Source organism: Corella eumyota, chromosome 7 (genome assembly GCF_963082875.1).
Source record: "Corella eumyota chromosome 7, kaCorEumy4.1, whole genome shotgun sequence".
Lineage (NCBI taxonomy): Eukaryota > Metazoa > Chordata > Ascidiacea > Phlebobranchia > Corellidae > Corella > Corella eumyota.
The window spans coordinates 3446504-3466858 of record NC_137496.1 but is presented as its reverse complement, the minus strand read 5'-3'; the positions used below and the strand labels follow the sequence as shown (position 1 = coordinate 3466858).

The 20355-nt window shown below is 32.1% G+C and overlaps 4 protein-coding genes across 4 annotated transcripts; 3 read left to right on the top strand and 1 right to left on the bottom strand.

The window, feature by feature from the left end:
• The first annotated feature begins 659 nt into the window (after positions 1–659).
• Positions 660–4971, top strand: LOC145759426 (galactokinase-like). Its single transcript, XM_082573259.1, has 8 exons — positions 660–861; positions 1605–1797; positions 1867–1986; positions 2320–2458; positions 2650–2831; positions 2946–3096; positions 3422–3584; positions 4000–4971. Exons 1-8 carry the CDS (start codon positions 694–696, stop codon positions 4069–4071), a joined length of 1188 nt encoding a protein of 395 aa, XP_082429385.1. The 5' UTR covers positions 660–693; the 3' UTR covers positions 4072–4971.
• A 262-nt stretch (positions 4972–5233) lies between these two features.
• Positions 5234–8022, bottom strand: LOC145759058 (Na(+)/H(+) exchange regulatory cofactor NHE-RF1-like). The gene has a single exon (XM_082572788.1). It carries the CDS (start codon positions 7986–7988, stop codon positions 7023–7025), a length of 966 nt encoding a protein of 321 aa, XP_082428914.1. The 5' UTR covers positions 7989–8022; the 3' UTR covers positions 5234–7022.
• Positions 8023–8861: 839 nt separating this feature from the next.
• Positions 8862–15486, top strand: LOC145759687 (calcium-activated chloride channel regulator 3A-1-like). Its single transcript, XM_082573536.1, has 18 exons — positions 8862–9017; positions 9889–10029; positions 10101–10251; positions 10388–10502; positions 10584–10761; positions 10911–11162; positions 11301–11519; positions 11682–11795; positions 11955–12134; positions 12351–12614; positions 12759–12926; positions 13047–13149; positions 13283–13362; positions 13449–13539; positions 13794–13905; positions 13972–14108; positions 14230–14413; positions 14882–15486. The coding sequence occupies exons 1-18, from the start codon at positions 8862–8864 to the stop codon at positions 15054–15056; spliced, it is 2820 nt and encodes a 939-aa protein (XP_082429662.1). The 3' UTR covers positions 15057–15486.
• A 229-nt stretch (positions 15487–15715) lies between these two features.
• LOC145758871 (uncharacterized) lies at positions 15716–17415 on the top strand. Its single transcript, XM_082572549.1, has 4 exons — positions 15716–15978; positions 16329–16407; positions 16578–16731; positions 16823–17415. Exons 1-4 carry the CDS (start codon positions 15817–15819, stop codon positions 17058–17060), a joined length of 633 nt encoding a protein of 210 aa, XP_082428675.1. The 5' UTR covers positions 15716–15816; the 3' UTR covers positions 17061–17415.
• Positions 17416–20355: the final 2940 nt, after the last annotated feature.

The following is a 20355-nucleotide window of genomic DNA, read 5'->3' as shown; positions in this document are numbered from 1 at the left end:
CTTTCAAGTCTCTGGCACTAGTGTTTTATATATGTTTTATTTACAATGTGAGAATGTTGGTTTTGCGACCTAACCCACGATGGAGTAAATTTTTGTCCCTACGCTCAAGATTTGCCGTTAACGACCGTATAAATATTAGTGATTATTTGAACTGCCGATTAGCTTTTGTCTTGGTAAATTACGTACCCTTAGTAATTTTAAAGCAACATGACGTAGAAGTAATGGGGTCGAACTAAGACTTTATGCAGCAAAGCACTGCGTTTAACATCCCTTAACGCTGCCTACTTACCCCTCCAAACAATTTATATTAATTAAATTGGTATGATATTAAGTATATCAGGTTTATCCATGTCAAAAACTAAAAAGGGAACTCAAAACTGGGTTAGGTTAAGTAACCCACGTTAAGGATAAAAAAAATATATTTAGTAAAAAGTTCTATTTAAGGGTATTCACCCTCTACAATTGGAACGCGTCTGCACGTTGAAAAATTTTAAAAGTTGTTCAGTCGAATGTCAGTAAACGACGTTTTATTATAGTTGTGGTGGTTATAAAACCAATGATTTCAGGCATTAATTGCTATTGTACTAACTACGTGATTTTCCGTGATTTTTTTTGATTTTCGTTTTTGACACAACCCTATTTCTGTATTTAGATTTAAAAGAAAATCATTACCATTTTGGTAAGGATAATACGATGTCTGTCACAGAAATCCCTTCCATTGAGGACCTAATAAGCCAAGCCAAGTCAGCTTTTAAAGAAACTTTTCCCGGCTATGTTCCAAGTATTGTTACAAGTGCCCCTGGAAGAGTAAACTTAATAGGGGAACACACAGACTACAATGAGGGATTCGTTTTTCCCATGGTGAGTATTACCAAGTTTTTTTTTTTTGTATATATCTTTGATGTGAGAATGTTAAATGCGCGACTTCAACCTAGAGTAACATCAGTTACTCCGACCCAGTCTCGAGTTGCCTGTGGCAGTTTGGGACATTATAGATTATAATTGCCCAGTAATTATGCTGTTGATTAAGTGCTGGCTCAGCAGGAGTTCATACCGTTTATATCGCCTTACTTAAGGACGCTACAGCATGAGATCAGTGGGGATTGAACCCACGACCTCATGGTGGTGTAGCAAGTGTTTTTACCACTACACCATGCTGCCGGTTCTTACCACTACACCACGCTGCAAGTTGTTGCAAATTGGGTGACATCTGAACATATTTAAAAAAATTAAAATTAATTACTTATTAAACAATTGAAGGTTTTGTAAATAGGATTTTAGATATATTGTGTTCCAAAAAACACACATTTTTTGTTCATTACCCAAAGAATAAGATGATAAGTAAAAAGTAGACTTTAATCCGGAAAGTAGGGTAGTTTTTGACAAGATCTTGTGCGTGTATTTACAAGAATTTTTAAAAACCAGACATGCAAAACTCTAATTTCAGACGTGTATTTTTTAACCCAAAAAAATCTCTGTACGAGCACAGTGCTTTACTTACCAGGGTGGGCTACCACCCCTTTTAAAAACAAATTGCTGTCAGTGATACTAAACCATAAAAAATGTTTTAAATAGATCCCACTTTAACATACTCGTTGTTTTAGGCTTTACCTCAGGTTACTGTGGTGGTGGGATGCTGTGATGTTAACTCTGATATAAATATTGTTGCCACGGCAGCTGATTCTGCAGACAGTTCAAAGATTGTTGAATTTAAGTCGCCAACTTTAGATAATCCCCTTACCCCAGGAACCCCATTATGGGCTAATTATGTGAAGGGGGTCGTTCAATCATTTAAAAGTAAATACTTTTTTAAAATTTTGTGATTCTATTACCCTTTTTTAATTTTAATTTTAATTTTTTTTTTAGTTTCACCGATTCCCAATTTTAAGGCGATGATCGTAAGCAGTGTTCCAATTGGTGGAGGGGTCTCGAGTTCTGCTTCACTTGAAGTGGCTGTGTACACTTTCTTGGAAGCCTTAACTGGAGGTAACTTACTTAATTTATTAAATTTTTTTTTTTTTAATTTTTTGCCTAAAAGTTATTTTTACATTGTAAAAATAGTAATTGTTTCCCACTTTTAAATTTACCTTTGGCTCTTATCGGGGTTGATTCTCCAGGGCTTTTGGGGTTAAGTTTCATTGTTGAAATCCGTAATAAAAGAACAGCAAACACCTAAACTTCTTCAAATACTTAAATAGTTTAATCAAAATGTTGATCATTTTTTCATTGGCCCTTTATGTTTTATATATATTCAACACAAATATTTACGTCACTAAAATTGACTCTGTTTTGGATTTTTATCCGCATTTATACTTTTAGTGTCACCTGACGACCTTAAATCAAAAGCGTTATCATGCCAAGAGGCTGAGCACAAGTTTGCTAACATGCCATGCGGAATTATGGATCAATTTATAAGTGTGATGGGTACTAAGGGCAATGCACTGCTTATTGATTGCAGGTAAGTTACTAGCGGCCTATAATAGTGTCCAGGTTACTTAGAAAGATAAAGCCCTGTGCTTTTGTGTTAAATTTCTACTTAAATTAAAGTAAAAAGTATTTTATGCAATACTAAAAATTACAAATCATAATTTTGCAATATGTTGTTATTTAATCGGTTTTTGCCAACGCTCATAATTAAATAAAATTTAGATCGATGGAAGCTAGTTTAATTGAACTAAGCAACCCAGATGTAATATTTCTGATTATAAACTCAAATGTTCGACATGAGCTAACTGGAAGCGAGTATCCCACACGCAGAAAACACTGTTATAAAGCAGCAGAAATTCTCGGCAAAAAGAGTTTAAGGGAGGCAAATCTCAAAGACTTAAAAAGTATGAAAAAATTTAAAAACCTAAAAATAATTTTTACTAAAAAAATATTTACAAAAAAAAGCACAAATGCTTTTTAAGTATTGTTATTTTTAATATACTTTACCTAACACTTAGAGGCTAAAGAACAAATGGAAGATGTGGTGTACTTGCGGGCAAAACACGTCATTGGAGAGATACAACGAACTGTGGAAGCTGCGAACGCTTTGAAGGAAGGAAATTATCAACTGTTTGGTAAACTGATGGTGGACAGTCACAACTCTTTAAGGTATTGTATGTTAGTGCATAATTTTTTGGTTTTAGAAGATAAGAAAACTCTCACAGGTTTCAAGGACAAGTTTTCATTTGGATTGTCAGGACAACTATTATATTTGCAACATCTCCTCTGAGAATTTCCTACAAATGACGGTGACTCCATTCTTTGCACTGCTTATTTTATGCCAGCAACGTTCTTTAGTAACATACATATAATTATTTCCTAAACCCCAAACTCTTCAATACATTAGGTTACATGCTATGATCTAGTCAAACACATATATCTTTATTTTTACATTTCTTGGTTAAAAGGTTTTGTAAAATACAAAAATGCTTAGGGACGATTATGAGGTGAGTTGTAAGGAATTGGATGAGTTGGTTAAACTTGCTCTTGAATGTCCCGGAGTTTACGGAAGTCGGATGACTGGGGGTGGTTTTGGGGGGTGTACGGTGACTCTAATTGATGCTGATAAGGTGGACGACGCTGTAAAGCATATCCAGGTCAATATTTTATCTAAAAATTTTTTTTTGTCAATTTGAGTATGTTGGCATTGCTGCATGTTTATAGGTAGATTATTTTTTTTTTTTTGTATATATCTTTATCCATGATGTGGGAAAGTCGAATGTGCGACTTAAACATAGAGTAACATCAGTTACTTCGACCCAGTCTCGAGTTGCCTTTTTGCAGTTTGGGATATTATAGATTATAATTCCCCAATATTTATACTGCTGATTAAGTGCTGGCTCAGCAGGAGTTCATACCGTTTATAGCGCCTTACTCAAGGCCGCTACAGCAGGAGATCAGTGGGGATTGAACCCACGACCCCATGTGTGGTGTAGCAAGTGTTCTTACCACTACACCACGCTGCCGGTAAAAATTTTATATGTATCTTAGTAAGATTTATTACACTTTTAGGCTAACTACTCTGGAAAATCAACATTCTATGTTGCAACCCCGTCCAATGGTGCCCATATTATATCCAAGTAACCAATGCAGAATTGATCATTGGTGAAAGTTACTAATTTTTTTATCTGATTCTATAGGAAATTACCTCCTTAATCATGCTTTTATTACCTATTATATATTTCTTCATCAACATCTGCTACCATCTAATTTTAATATACCTCAATCATGTTACTTTTCCTGTGGTGCTGCAGTGATAATAGTTAACTTTTTGATTTTTCAAAGGGAAAATTTTTTTGGTAATTTCCAACTATCTTATTCAAGGACTTGTTAAAAAAATCACTTCATTCTAATTTGGTCGGATGCCAAAATTTAAATAATGTCGCAATCTAGCAAATCAGCATATTGTCTATACATGTTTTAAAATCAGCATTTTTATCATATGCAATTTATTCATTTCTCACAAACATTATTTACTACCCTCTTACAATATATATTTTTACAAAGTGCTTTATAAACAACATAATTTTGGTTGCTTTTTAATGATCATTTTATTGCCTCATTTTAGCAAAATTACCCTTGCTAAATAATCACAATTTAATTTATAAATTAAAAAAACAAAATAAATGAAAATTATCAAGGTTTAGGCATTTTCAAGTATAAAAAATCAAGCATTAAGTTACAAATGTATACTTGATTTTGTAAAATATAATTCGGCCTGTAATTAGGAAAACAAAGCTATTTGTAATCTTAAGTAGCACAAAGGGGAAAGCTATTTGACATATAATTTGTTCTTGGTTCTATTGTATTTGTTTATTGACCGCATAAGAAAATTCAAAGTTTTTAAAACAGTACGAGTTGTTGTATAATATCCATAAAAAATTATATATTTTTTCTTTTTCTAATTTGTACAAGTTGAAATTAGGTTAAAAATTGAGATTATATACCTTTTAAAATCGTACACATATGTTGGCCTAATTGGTTCTAACACTTAATACCCTCTTATGTAATTAACTAATCTGTTATAGGATTAGCAATTTACTTTCCTATATTGTTAATACAAGTTTTGAGAAAAATATATAAAGGCATTGCTTCTATAATTAATAGGTTTTAAAAAAATAACCCACATATAAATATATTTCTGTAAAAGCTAAGTTTTTTTTGCCTTTTTTCCTGTCTATTTTAGAAATGAGAAGTACATTTGCATTAAACATTCTAATGACAAATTACAAATTTTATTGACAAATCTTATTTATTACAAATACAGCTATGGTAGTACGTACACGAAATTCCATCTTGCAATAATTTTAAAAATTTTAATTTTAAACAAAAAATCACCAACAATTTTGGAATAAATGAATTTTATAAGCAAGATATATGATAACTTTTAAATCAGAGAGATAAAATACAATTAATTACACCAACAGTAGATAGTTGAAGCTTATGTTGTACAGTATTTATATGTTTTAATTACAGAACTTAATCATAGAAACAGTTATAGGAAAATAGATCTACATGAACTAACACTAAATTAAAGGAAAATTATGGTTAATTAAAAAAACACTTAAATGCTGTACTACGACATTGATGTAATGTAACTACATAATTTTTTTAGCACAAAACATTACACATTTTTTTATAGGCTTAAAAAAATTAAAAAACACTAATCGAAAATCTATAATTTGGTCGATAACATATTAAAGATAAAATTAAACAGTCCTAATGAAGAATAGAAATAATTACACAATATATGATATCACAATGGAGATGAATTTTACGAAACTTATATATACAAATGAAAAACAAGAATATTTACAATTTTGTTATCTTCCAGAAATAATTTATGTTGAGTAATTGGTATTAGTCATTTGTAACGCAGTTTACCTTTATTAAATATGCTAAACTTTCATAAATGTTATGACTAAGTTATGAATGACAAATAGTATCTATACAGTATAATATACAGTTTAAATTGAACTGGACAAATGAAATGGTTATAATGTTTTAAATAGCGTAATACCCCAAAAGAAATGGACAATATTTATTTTGAACTAAATTGACATGTAAAATATAATTCGCAAATATTTGATTAAAAATTAACAAGCAACGATAATTCGGTGTTATTTTCAACAATAAATCACGGAATCCCAAACAAAAATTAGATTTTCTAAGGGTCATATAATTTAGGTTACAAAATGAATAGCCGTACCGTTACCGCTAACCCTTTAGAATAAATGTTGATTAAAGTTACACTTTAACAAGCAATTCAAACACACTTTAAGGAGAAATGAGTTCCACTGATCAAACAAAAGCCAATATTTACTTAAATATTGCACAATGCTTAAAGGGTGTGTCATTAGTTTAAGAGATTTTTATCGCTTATTAAAACCAGATTTACCGGTTTTAATAAAGTAGAATGCCAAACCAATATTTTCAAAACTTAAACAAAATTCTATCGTAAAACTGGGTTAAGTTGGCTTTAAACATTAATCTAAAACTTGCAAAAGGGCTATAAAATTTTAAAACATAGGCAGCATTTTTAGTTAATCATTAAGCATTTTCACATAATTTGTTATCATTTTATCTGTTATGTTACATTAATATTCTCCAAAGCACATATTAATTAACACCTCTGCATTTTGTTATTCCGTTCATAAATATATAAAAATATTTTCTGTTAAATATAACACTTATTAATTATATAAATTATAGAATGTGTGATTAATATGTGATTTAATAAAGTGCAAAAACCATTTGAAGATTAAAAAAATAGGCTGTTGACGTGAAAGGAAATTACCAATATATGCTATTTCGTACACAAAATTGTAAAATATTTAAAACACTGAAATACAATTTAAATAAAAAACCCATTCCTTTTTGCAAAAGTTTGCAAAAAATACTGATACAATTTTAAAAAAAAATCAATTCAAAAGATCTATTGAGATTATTTCATTTCAAGAGTAATAACAATTAGGATTTTTTTTTAAATACCAGTTTAATAACTCCCGATACCGTCAAAATATAACTGCTATCACTTACAGATTGTTAAAAATAGCTTGTCTGTTATTCCAATTGGAAGATGGCGCTGCTTTCTTTTTTCCCTTGCCCATCTCTTTTAACTGTGTCAGGTCGACTGTAAAAAGATCCGCAGCAACTTCGTTTTCTTTTTGCTTAGTAGGTTCTTGTTTTGGTGATTCAGCAGGTTTTGCTGCGGGTTTTGACTCGCTGCCATTTTCAACCAATGGTTCCGCTTTAGGTTTTGGCAAGGGACCATCAAGATGTTCCGCAGTTGGGGTAACGTCACACTCTTTAAAGAAATTATCTGTTTTTTCATCGACGACAAGCATGTTGACTTTATCTCCTGATTTTTTAATGGCAGCCACAACTTCGCTATGTTTTTCGTATTCAAGATTGACTCCGTTAATCTCGATAATTCTGTCTCCTGCTTTTAAACCTGATTCCTCAGATGGGCTACCTGCATCGACACTTCTAATAAATCTTCCTTGTTTTCCCTTTTCGGAATGAAGATTAAATCCGTATCCGCCGTCACCTTTTTCAAGATAACACAACCTGGGTCTTTGCTCTTCCTCTCCATTTTCAGAATCAACAACTTTCTCCTGCTCCTTGGGGCTTGGAGGAGGAGTTGGATTTGCAGCTGGCTCTTCTGTGCTCTCCTCTTCTTCTTTTAGCAAATCCTCCGTGATCGGAATATTTTTATCCGCAAAGTATTTATCGGTTTCCTCATCAACGACAAGCAAATCCGTTTCTCCGGATTTTTCCTTGATGCGTGCCACAACTTGCTGATGTGATTCCTTTTCGACGTTCATTCCGTTGACCGAGATAATTCGGTCACCGGCTTTTAAACCAGCGTGCTCGGCCGCTGAATCAGCCTCAACTTTTCTTATTCTTTGACCGACTTTGCCTTTTTCACCGTGCAAATGAAAACCATACCCATTGGGCCCTTGAACAATATGACATTGTCTTGGTTTTGGAGCAGACATTATAAAAGTTTAAAATGATCTTGTTTTAACAATCTTTGAATCTAGCAATTGGTAAAATAAAATTAATGAATAAGCACTCGCATAATTTTTTAAGTTTTTCACTTTTTACTTTATAAAATATAGAAAACTTTTAATAACGTTTAGTTTAAGTTAATAAACAAGAGACAATTTGATTTTTCTTTGCAAATAACAGACTAACACTACAACTTTACTACAGAAATATTTAAAACTTGACAGCTATTGTCCTGTGAATAGCTTCTAAACATGGCATTAACTACGCGCCCACTAGCGGGCTGTTGATTTTCTAAATTCTCTCGTTAAAACTGGAATAAAATTGATTGCACCTTTGCCAACCATATTTTAAACTTTTTTAATCTATAAAATAACACCTTCAGGACTTTAATTTTTATCTGTTTATGTATTTTATTATTTAATATTTTTACTTTAGCATATGGCACGAAAATTAAAAAATATGTTGTCCTTTTCGAAAAAAGAATTAATAAAATTTTAAATCAATTATTTCTCGATACAATTTCCCTTGAAAATAGTTTTTTGTTATAAAAGGAAAACAGTAACTCTTATTTTATGAATTTTTTATTGAGGATAAATTAGCTTGGTGTGCGAAAAGTCATGTGTATTTACTTTAAGTTGACGATCAACCAAAAAAAGAAAACGCGTTTTATTCACGGAGGATACAAAGCTAACCTATAAATAAATTTGCACTAATAAAAAATATTTAGTAGTGTTTAGCAGATATCAAATTGGTTTATTACGAGTAGGATAAACGGTAAAGATATTTTTAAATATAACTTTACTTTTTTTAGGTACCCAGAACTAAATTTGATATATTTATTTTTTCGAAAAGATTTTAAGATGATTAAAATTATTTTGTTATTTGTTTTTTGTTTGTGTTTCAACGATGTTACCAAGGGGTCTACCGTGACATTAAACATCAATGCGTATCGTGGGGTCGTTATTGCAATTAATCCTGAAATTGCAGAAGACCCAAATCTTATAACGTCAATCAAGGTTAAGTTTTTATTTAAAAAAAGAAAATCATAATTTTTCCCATTTCTTTTGGTTTAAAATAACAAAATTATAATACAAAGGCATATATCTTGTTTAAGTAATTCATTTACATTTTACTTGGAATAGGGTACTTGAAATCCTGAAAAATCAGCTATTAAAATAACTGGCTTAAAAAAATATAATTGTGAATAATTAACTTTAAATAAACAAATTTTGGTTTTGTTAAAAAGGTAGAAAGTATTTTAGTCAACAATTGACAGTTTCTTTTATTAAATTTTTTTGTAAAATTAATTTCGTAAACTTACCGTTGAGGTAGGCCTATTATTAAATATGGTTAGTCATTTTTTTTTATTTCTTGAATATTGTATTACTTACCGAATTGTGTTTTTCGTTACATAGCGTACAGCCTTATGGAATCTGAACATTTTACAAATTGATATATAATTGGTCTACGTAGGCTCTTACGTTTACGTGGACGTTAAACATTCTTGAATTATTAGCGAAACTTTAGCCCACTTCACAAATATTTACTGGCAATAAAAAAAGTTATTTGAGTTTAATTGCGGCCGTTTCTTTGGCAACTTCTCCGCAAATGGCCGTGGGTCCATATGTAAAAAGTAACAATAAATCTGTAATTAATCAAAAAAGCCTAACTTGATTTGACAAAAGAAACAAATATTTGAGGTCGAACGTTGATTAATGTTGAATAAATCTTTAAAAGTTTACTTACGCATAACTTTCTGCATTGACGTAGATGAAATACAAATATACGTCACCAAATATTTTCAAGAAAAATTATGTTATTTTAAAAAGTTATAAAAATGACAAGTTTTTGTTTTCAAAAAAAAAAAAAAAAAAAATTAATGTATAGGAAGCATGGACAGAAGCATCATCTGCACTTTACACTGCAACCAAGCAAAGGGCATTTTTCGGTGAAATCACAGTTGTTATTCCAAAACATTGGAATGGAAATTATGGGCAAGCCCAGGCAATGCACGAAAACTACGAAACTGTAAGTTTGCATATACCCAATATCTCATCTTCAATGTTTAGATATCCACTAAACCAATTTAATATTTACAGGCTGATATACTGGTTGCACATGCTAGTCCAGTATACCAAGACCAACCCTACACAGTTCAATATGGAGACTGTGGACAGCCTGGCACTTACATTCATCTGACACCTAACTACTTAGTTAACGATTCTGTCGTGCAGCTGTTTGGACCTAAAGGTATGACAATAAATTTGGTGCACAATTGAAGTAACTTTAAACAACAGATACATATCTAAACTTGAAAAGTTGATGGCAATGTTTATATTTAAATATCTGTTTTAATCAAGTGTGAATAAGTGTTTTGTTCTTGCAGGAAAATCTATTGTGCACGAATGGGCCCACTATCGCTGGGGAGTTTTCGACGAATACTTCACCAATGGCTACAGCCCATTTTATTTCAACAGCAAGGGAGAAGTGGAGGCCACCAAGTAAATACAAATTTCTTAGTACAGTTAAAGTATTTAAATTTACACTTAAATATCTATGTCTATGAATTTTAATTTGTTTAGATGTCCATCTTCATTGCAAGGCGAATTTAAGATCATTGATTACTCAACCGGGACATCACGTGACTGTAACAAAAACTGGGAGAACGGATTGGTAGAAGACGGTTGTCAGTTTGTTCCGTATGAAGAACAGTCTAGCGACTTATCAACATCATTGATGTCCATGCAGTATTTACCACAGGTAATATAGCTCTAAGTTTCTTATTTACAACGTAGTGTCATGCAGTAAAACTTATATATATTTTACATTACGATGTGCAAACATGTAATGCGTTATAAATTGCATACTTTACAAGTGACAAATTGTCTCAAATGTAAATATTTGTTAAGGTTGTAACGTTTTGTCATGATGATGTCACTGACTCGCAAAACTTACACAACAAAGAAGCGCCAAACGAGCAGAATAGATTGTGTAATCTAAAAAGCACATGGGAGGTGATCATGGAATCTGACGACTTTGCGAACAATGCTAATGGTCCTGGAAACCCAATTCGTGATACTACTCCGCTGTTCAGAATCACCCAGCCTCAGTCTTCAAGTAGACATGTTTTGGTACTAGATGTATCGGGAAGCATGGATGGTGTAAGAATGATATACCTACTCTTTTCTTTGTATATTTTTTAATTTGTTCGTGGTGTCTTCTTAATCTTTTCGCTAACTCGGGTATATACTTTGCCCTGCTGTCAGCTTGTTAATACAATTTGTTTTGTTAACTTCCAGGATCGACTTTACCAAATGAGGCAGGTTGTTAGTATCTTTATATCCCAATACGTGCTTGGAGATCAGGTTGCTATGGTTTCCTTTAACACGGAGGCCACCACTCTCAACGACCTAATTACTGTGAATGGTAATACTGAGATTGACTTGCTGTTAAGTAAAATTCCAGACGAAGCTAAGGGTGGAACATGTATAGGGTGCGGACTTCAAGAAGGATTAAAAGTTTGTTCTATATATAGATTTATCACCTAGTAAAACCTTGACTTCACCATTTAAACATTATGTCATTGCATAACTTTTTTGGTCTTAAGTTAAGCAATGTTTAAAAAACGGTTTTATTTTTGTAAATCAAATTAGTAATTTGTTGCTTTGATTTTTGTAAAGGTGTTGAAAAAAAATAATGGAAATCCAGCTGGTGGAAATATTATTGTTTTCACCGACGGTGAAGAAACAGATCCACCTCTTATTAATGATGTTTCAGACGAACTAGTTCGATCGGTAACAACATTATATTAATGTATAAAAGCACTTCAAAACATTATATTTTGCCCCCTAGTATACATTTTGAAGTTCATTTTTTCATATGCATATAAAATGTATATTATTAAATATGTATACTAGTAACATTTACCAAGTACTTTCAAGCCTTACATTTAGGGTGCTTTGGTCCATGCTATTTTCTTTGTAACGGACGCAAATCCTGATCTTCAGACTTTAGTGGAGGACACAAACGGGATATGGTTTTTTGGGAGTGACACAAACATTATCAGCATCTTGGGTGCTTTCCAGAGTCTTTCCCAAACTAACGATGGTGATTTGTACAGCGAAACATTTCAGGTTTAAAATATTTAAAAACACTATTTTTTTATATAAAGATAACTTGTTTTACATTACTACATCTAAAACAAATTGTTCACGCTGAAATATGTTTTTTAACCAAAGTCAAGCAATGTTGTTAGATATTTAAAACATTGCTTGGTAACAGGACGACTAATACAAACTTATCTTCCTTTCTATATACCAAACGTATATATATCCTTTCTGTTCTCTTAGGTGCACAGCGAATCTTTCTTAGTGGACCAATACTCAACCCACACGGGTGATGTAATCATCGATACAACTGTTGGAAACAGCACCGTGTTTACTTTTACCTGGTCTCAGTACGATATTAACATTGCTGTAGTACTCGAGCATCCTTCTGGTTGTACTTTCTCTACTAACCCTATTGTTGTGCCAGAGAGTTGTGTTGGTCACCCTCTTGCACAAATCGACAACGAATTCAATATTGTGACATTTGCACTTCCTGGAACAACCGATGTAAGTAACTTAAGGAGTTCTAAACAAATGCTCGTAATTTCTGATTCATTTCGTGACTTTGTATCTACAGAAGTTGTAGATTTAATTTCTTTTACATGTAAATTTTTTAGTATTATTTACATTTAACAAACTATGGGTTTATAGACGGGAAGATGGAGGTATTATGCATCTACTGCTTCAGCATACAGTCAAGAAATGACAGCGACAGTGACGTCACGTGCCTCGAACGCAAAAACACCTCCGATAGAAGTTGCTTCTGGACTTGATAAAATCGATGCAGGAACTGGCGAAGCAATAGTTGTGTATGCACAGGTTTGTCCAATAAATTACAATACTATGCGACTTGTTAGTTTAACCTTTAAGATGCCTAACGAAAGACTGTACTGAACAAAATTTGTCGACCTGAACAATATTGTAATAATTTTATTGTAGGTATCGCAAGGATATGTACCAGTTTTGGGAGCAAACGTTCTTGCTAAAATAGGACGTCCTGACGGAACTGTTATAGAAATTGAATTGTTTGATGCTGGTGCAGGTAAATATATATTTTGTGCATTAATAACTTCTACTTTTTAAATGATCTAATCCATTAAAGAGGTTTCTGTCTTAAATGTTGCTTAAGTTATTCTGTATGAATATATTATTGTATATTTTTTATTATTTAACAGCCCCAGATGTTCGAGTCAATGACGGAATCTATTCAAGATATTTCACTGAATATAACCAACAAGGAAGATATTCTGTTCAGGTTTTATTTACTTTCATGAAGAAAGGATAACCCCTTAATTTGATACAAGAATTTCTTTTTAAACTAACACAATATATGTATTTTAGGTTATTGTATCTCAGGATACCACTAGAACCAACAAAGTTATAACAGTTCATTCACGTGCCAATGTCAATTATGCAACTATTGGACAAGATGGTATTTATACTAAATTAATTTTAAAAACAGAAGTAAAATAAATAAAATACAAAAAAGCTTAGGATAAACTATAATGCAAATTTAAAGCAGTTTCTTAATTATTTTAGTGAATTCATAAAGTTAAAAAAAATATTTCAAAAAATAATATTTGATATATATTGAAATTGTAAAATAGGGAATTTATGATTTTTTTTGCTGGTTATTGTTATAATAAACCATCGTTGGTGTTACAAAATAAACCAATTTATTTTAAGGTTCGTTGACGGTAAATTCTGGTTCTGCTGACTACTATAATCCACCACAAGGGGGAGCCAAGGTTGACGACTTCGAGCGAGTTTTAACAGCTGAAGGTTTCTCTTACTCCGGGTAATAAAAAAATATTTTAGAAATAAAATTACAAAATTAATCAGTTCATGTTAAAAATTTTTGCAGAAAAGTGTCAAACAGAGACCAATTTCCTCCCAGTCAGGTGATCGACTTGCACGCAGAGCAGGTCGACGTAGATGACGCAAGCAAGGGAATTTCCTTAACGTTTACGTCGCCAGGAGACGACTACGACATGGGAACCGGTAAAGAGATTTTAAATTAAAAACACAAAGATTAAATCTAGGATCTCATGCCCAAATTGCTAAGATCATGAAGTTTATTTAACAAAACAGTATGAACTTACACAACGTTTATTGTCAACAGCTTCGAAGTACGACATACGATATGTAGTCAACAATATCACTCGTTTGGTGGACGAATTTCTATTGTGCAACGTTATCGGAGTGAACGAAACCTTAAACGGAAATATCACGAAGCCTGGTCCTGCTGGCAGCAGTGAATCCGTGGTTGTGTTACTCGACTTATCGGGCAATATTAACGAAGTAAAGTAAGTGTACGAGTTGTTAGTTTTTTTTTTTTTTTTTTTTTGTATATATCTTTATCCTCAATGTGGGAAAGTCGAATGCGCGACTTAAACATAGAGTAACATCAGTTACTCCGACCCAGTCTCGAGTTGCCTGTGGCAGTTTGGGATATTATAGATTAAAATTGCCCGGTAATTATGCTGCTGATTAAGTGCTGGCTCAGCAGGAGTTCACACCGTTTATAGCGCCTTACTTAAGGGCGCTACAGCATGAGAACAGTGGGGATTGAACCCACGACCTCATGTGTGGTGTAGCAAGTGTTCTTACCACTACACCACGCTGCCGGTTTGTTAAAATAAATTGTTAAAATAAAGAAAAATTACAAGGTTAACAATATACAAATAGGTTAATGTTATTTGTAACTTAGTTGGGATAACAAAAGGCAGTTTTATATTCACTTATAAATGATACAAAATTAATTATCACCAAAGGATTGGCTTCGCTTTGCGTACATCTGATAGCAGTGGCAACACCGCCCTCACTTCCAACGTGGCTCCAGTTACTTTTCTCCTTTCGCCGCCAGGTGGAGCTGCTGCGACTTGTTTTATATCAAAGTCACTTGCTATGTTAGTCGGCCTGGTGATGTTTTTTTTAATTTCTAATTAATTAAAAGAATAATTAAATTTTGTAAGTTTAGTAGTTTTCTTATGTATTTGCACTAATTTTTACTCTTTCTAGAAATAATTAATTTGACATCAAAATCAGAATTTTTTCGCGCCTATATTAATTTAAAAAAAAAGATTTGAAATTTCGAAAAAAATTTGCACGCTTTTAAAGTAGATTTCGTTTTCCAATAAGCATCAATTAATTTTTGCTATGTATCTAGCAACACAGTTTTTATATTATATAATCCGAACGAAAACTTAAAATAAATATTAAATTTCATTCGTGCATATTTTCCAAAGTTAAACTGCGAATGAAAAAAGGGTAACGTTTCATGTTAGGTTTGTGATAATTAGCTTAGTAACGTCCCAAAAATGTGCCGTATAAAATAAATTATAATTCAACGCAGAAAAAAAAGTTTATGGACCGTGAACACACTTCAACGTTCTTGTGTTGCCAATATAAGAATAGCTTTTGTATTTCCTTATTGTTGTTTCGATACAGCTTCACAACTACTGTATCATTTATTGGTAACACCCTAACACAAAACTTTTGTAGGCTATTGGTATTGTTTATTCATCTTTACATTCTACGTGTCTAAAAACGTTAGCTCGCTAATTAAATTGTGTTTTCAACTTAAACAATTTTTTGAATAACAAAAGATGAACATTTATTTTTATTTCTTATAAAAAAAATTACGCGAACTGCTGGATTTTATATAAATAGGCGTGCTTACCAATTTTTATATCAAATATCAGTAAACATGGAGAGCTCTATGAAGCATGTGTATATTTGTGGTGCGCAATCCACAGGCAAAACTACTCTTGTAAATCGACTTTTAAACTCAAAAAATATTGAAAATTTTCGATTTTTGCCACAGCAAGAAATTGGTAGAACTGTCGTTAAAGAAATGAATCTCACTCAAGTATGTGACTAAAATATTTATTTTAATTATTAAGTTTAACTTAGAATTAAAACTGTTGTTTTACCAATTGAGCTAGATGTTATTGATTAGCTTAGTCCTATATAGGAATTCATATTAAAATATAAGTTGGTAAGATACAGGAAAAATGATTATAATCTATGTTTACCTATTTAGTCACTAATGACCCATAGGTTAAACTAAAACAAACTAATCTAATAAGTCTTAATGTCCTGAAGCTATTTAAATTAAGTGCACGCCTATTACCAATATGGTTATGTAAGCGTGCTAAAACTTTTCAAAATTCTGGGTATTGCTAATAACCCTTGAATGTTTTTTCATGTTTCTGATAGGAGAAACTTGACGACAAAGATACGTTTCTTTCTCTTAATACCACCATTCTAAGGAGAATTGCTGACAGAAAACTGCAAAGTATATTGTTAAATATTTAATTTGTTACTAAAGGTTGCATTAAGCAACTACCCCATTATTTGCTATTAATAAATCACTTTTTGAACATAAAAAATTGCATAGAAGTGTTTTAAAATGCTTATTTTATTACTGACAACATTTACACAAAATAACCAGACTTCAAAATGTAGTTGACAATCAATATTGCCAAACAAACTCTGAAAACGTTATAACTTTATGGGATAGGAATGCCATCGACGCTTTTACTTACATAGAGTATATAATTGGCAGCCAAGAGAGAAAACAAGCAGAAAATATGCCTGAAATGCAAGAGCTAATAAAGGGGTAAATGGCCATTTATATAGGCTACTGCATTTAGCTACCAACCTATTTCTCGCATAAGCTATAACTTACAAATAATTTGCTTTATTTTTAGTTACAAGAATAGAAAGACTTCTCTTAATTTTATCATCACGCCACAAATGGAGTTTGTGCAAGATGACGGTGTCAGGATTCGAACTGGGGGCATTGAAACACTACACGAGTACAACGATATTATGAAACAGCTTATGATTAATTACGGTATTCATTATATTGAAATGACTATAAAGGATATCGAAAAAAGGGAAGAATTTGTTTTAAAACAAATTAACGAAAAATGGAATATATCATAAACAAATATAGTATTTCTTAGTAGTTTTTAGTTATTATGTCGATAGTCGTAGTAAAAAAGTAAAAAGAAATACTTAAAGATTACTTATAATAGCATTGGGAAAAATTACCAAAAAATTTTGCCGGCCAGCGATTCTTTATTTTTCTACGAACTAAATGAAATGTACACATCCTCTAGTAATTGATGTGTGCACCACTGTTAATTATCATATTAAACGGACGCATAATTATAACATCAAGGCATCAAATTACTAATTGAAACATTACTTGCAAAAAAGTGCGATTTTTCGATTTAAAATTGAACCTAAATTAAATTGTTTTTATGATAAGATTTTGCAGCTGATAAATCGTTGAACAAATAGCAAAACAATATTATTTTTTATATCGAATATTTACCTAATAAATACAATAAAACAACGACCAAATTAATATTATATATAATTATTAAAAAACACGCAATACAGCTATTAAAAAAAAGAAAAGCACAGAAAAAGAACACCATCTACTGAACAAAATTAATCTTGGAAAATTGTCCTTCTCACGTGAATATTATACATAAACATCACGTGACTTCTCTATGACAACGTGTTTGGAGTAGGGGTTGGGGTTGGATTGGGTGGCATGCAGGGGTCAACTGACGGGGTTTTCTCCTCAGTTTTTATACATCCCAACATTGGGAAAAGTCTGAGTGTGTAATCTCCAAACGAGCATATGAGCGATATGAGCGTAATCTCGATATTCAGCAAGCTAATGATTGGGAGAAAGGTAACGCCTGTCCCAGGTATACGTGTGATTGCAATCACTAGAAAGCCGATATCTGTAAGCACGCAGATGACAGTTGTAACACACAACCTAACCACTATTCTTTCCAGCGCAGCAGTCTGCCCACTACTTTTTTTTGCAAGGTGTTGCAATATGGGCACTAAGATCATTAAAAGAAGTATGATCTTAAACAAGGTATCAAGCAGAAAAAACACAGCCAATGCCGGCAGAAACGCTGCTCTGATGGAGTTATCTACTACGGGATCGCAGCCTCGAAAGCCAGCAAAATAGGGCAGTAAGATATGGATTATAGTTAAACTAAATATTGATGTGAGAATGCCAATCAGTACGGCGCGTCGAAATATCTTCATCCTTGACTTACTCAAGCAATTTAAGTAAGGGTAACCTGATACACTGTTCTGTCGTTGCCAAAGAACGATGTAGATAATAGCCTGCGAACCATGATCAAAAAGGAATACCATTATGTTGTCCAAGTTGCATTCTTTCGTGAGCAAGTCGGTGTGAACTTTTATGTTAATCCAAATACACAATAGGATTTGCATTACGACTGTCACGACAATTAGAGAATTGGTCAATTTTAACTTAGCTTTTCCGAAATAGCACATGTACAATACAGTCACGAAGCAGAGATAGATACCAACGGCCGTACAGATCGCCAAGATTGTGTTTGAAACTTGTTTTAAACTAGCTGACGGCATACCATGTCCCGGTCCACCTCTCATGCTTGTGTTAGTGGAATTAAATGTCGTTATCAAACTTTCATTGGAAATTAAACCATCGTTGAGATTGCCATTACTTGTGCTGTCATATGCTGTTGTCGGACTTAATGTAGAATTAAGCGTTTTGGTTGTACTTTCTATATTGGTATTGATAATTGAGGGTTCGGATTCCGCTGCAGTTTCTAATGTTTCTAATAGAACAAACACCAGCCCGATAAAAACGTGCATTTTTGTAAATATTCTAGCTCTTAAATGCCTAATTGTTAAATATAACTCCTGAAAAAAATTTAAGAGTAGAATAAGGTGTAACATACAAGCAACTACAATCTAATACATTTTTAACACATCAAACAAGTAATATTGTTACTGGAAAACAAAACCCTTAAATTTTTATCATTTTTTTTGCATTTAAAGAAATACCTGAAACACTTCAAATACAAAGTACAGTACGTAATAAAATTTCTACTTTTTTACCATGCCCTGATGAACGATTTTCAAATCTCGGCAGCTAACTACAGCTAAGTCAGAGTATGCTCTCTTATTTATAAGTTTAAGACCACATGTAAAAACATGTGATTATAAATAAATTATAAATTATTTCACAATTTTAGGCGTGTTAATTATTGTTCGGTATGTAAAAGAAATTCGAATCGTCGATTAATAATTAAGCTGAGCATCAGAGTTTTAATAAAACAAAATTTGATCTAAGACAATAAATATTTTAAAATAAAACCGTAAAGCTATATTCAAACGTAAATAATTTACTGGAAACGTTATGTAACAGCAGTTATCGATATCTTGTTTTTAATAAAATCTGCAGTAGAAATAAAATTAAAAAAAACAAGTATTAAAACAAATTAAAAAAATATAAATATTTTATATGTTATATTATTCCTCTCTTGAATTATATTTTTTTAAATATATATATCAAATTTTTTATGTCAAAACTTGTTCAAGTAAAATAATTTGCGTATACCTTTGCGAAATGTTAAAAAAACTTAGCCGTTATATATTAATTGCTGAATCAACTACCCTAACCATAGTTAACAGCTAAAACAATTAGCCGAACTTTTCTTTTATAAGAAGACTTCGGCTAAGCGAAAGTAAAAATATGCCATCGGCATTTGTTCACAAACAAATTTTGACATCACAACAAACTATTAGCTTGTCTACGAAATATTTGTTTGACAGCTCGCAATCTTTTCGCTTTCTATCTCGCAAAATAGTGAACCTAAGCGACCGCAAGCGGTAGACCCACAATCAGTAAACACCCAGTCTCCATTTGTAAATTGTCAAAGAAAAATCTTTCAAAAAAATCAACCTTTTTGTAACATGCCTAACTAATCGAAACAACAAATAATAAATGGTAAAAACAAACTAACTAAAATGTCGCAGCAATTAAGATGTCTACCAGCTAGTTTGATAGGCCCAATTACGGCTTTACTTTCTTGAAATTGACAAGTGCATTTTTTAGGCTATGTCAGATAAAAATCTAATCACGCCCTCAAGTCAATTTTAAATCCCAAAAAATGGATCTTAAAGTTGCCTGATACATTTAAAATTCGGGTTTAATTTTTGAAAGCGTCCATAAAACGCTATTTCTTGAGTTTTTATTGAAAAAAATCTATAAGCGCGCTTATTTAAAGTTTTGATTGCAACTCTAAGTTGTGAATTATAAATTTTGTTTATTTTTTTAACCTGATAACACATGGAGTTGCGTTTTTTTTTGAATAATTAATTTTCCCACGGCGACTACTTAAATGCGATACGTGGCACAAAGCATGTGCAGTTAGAG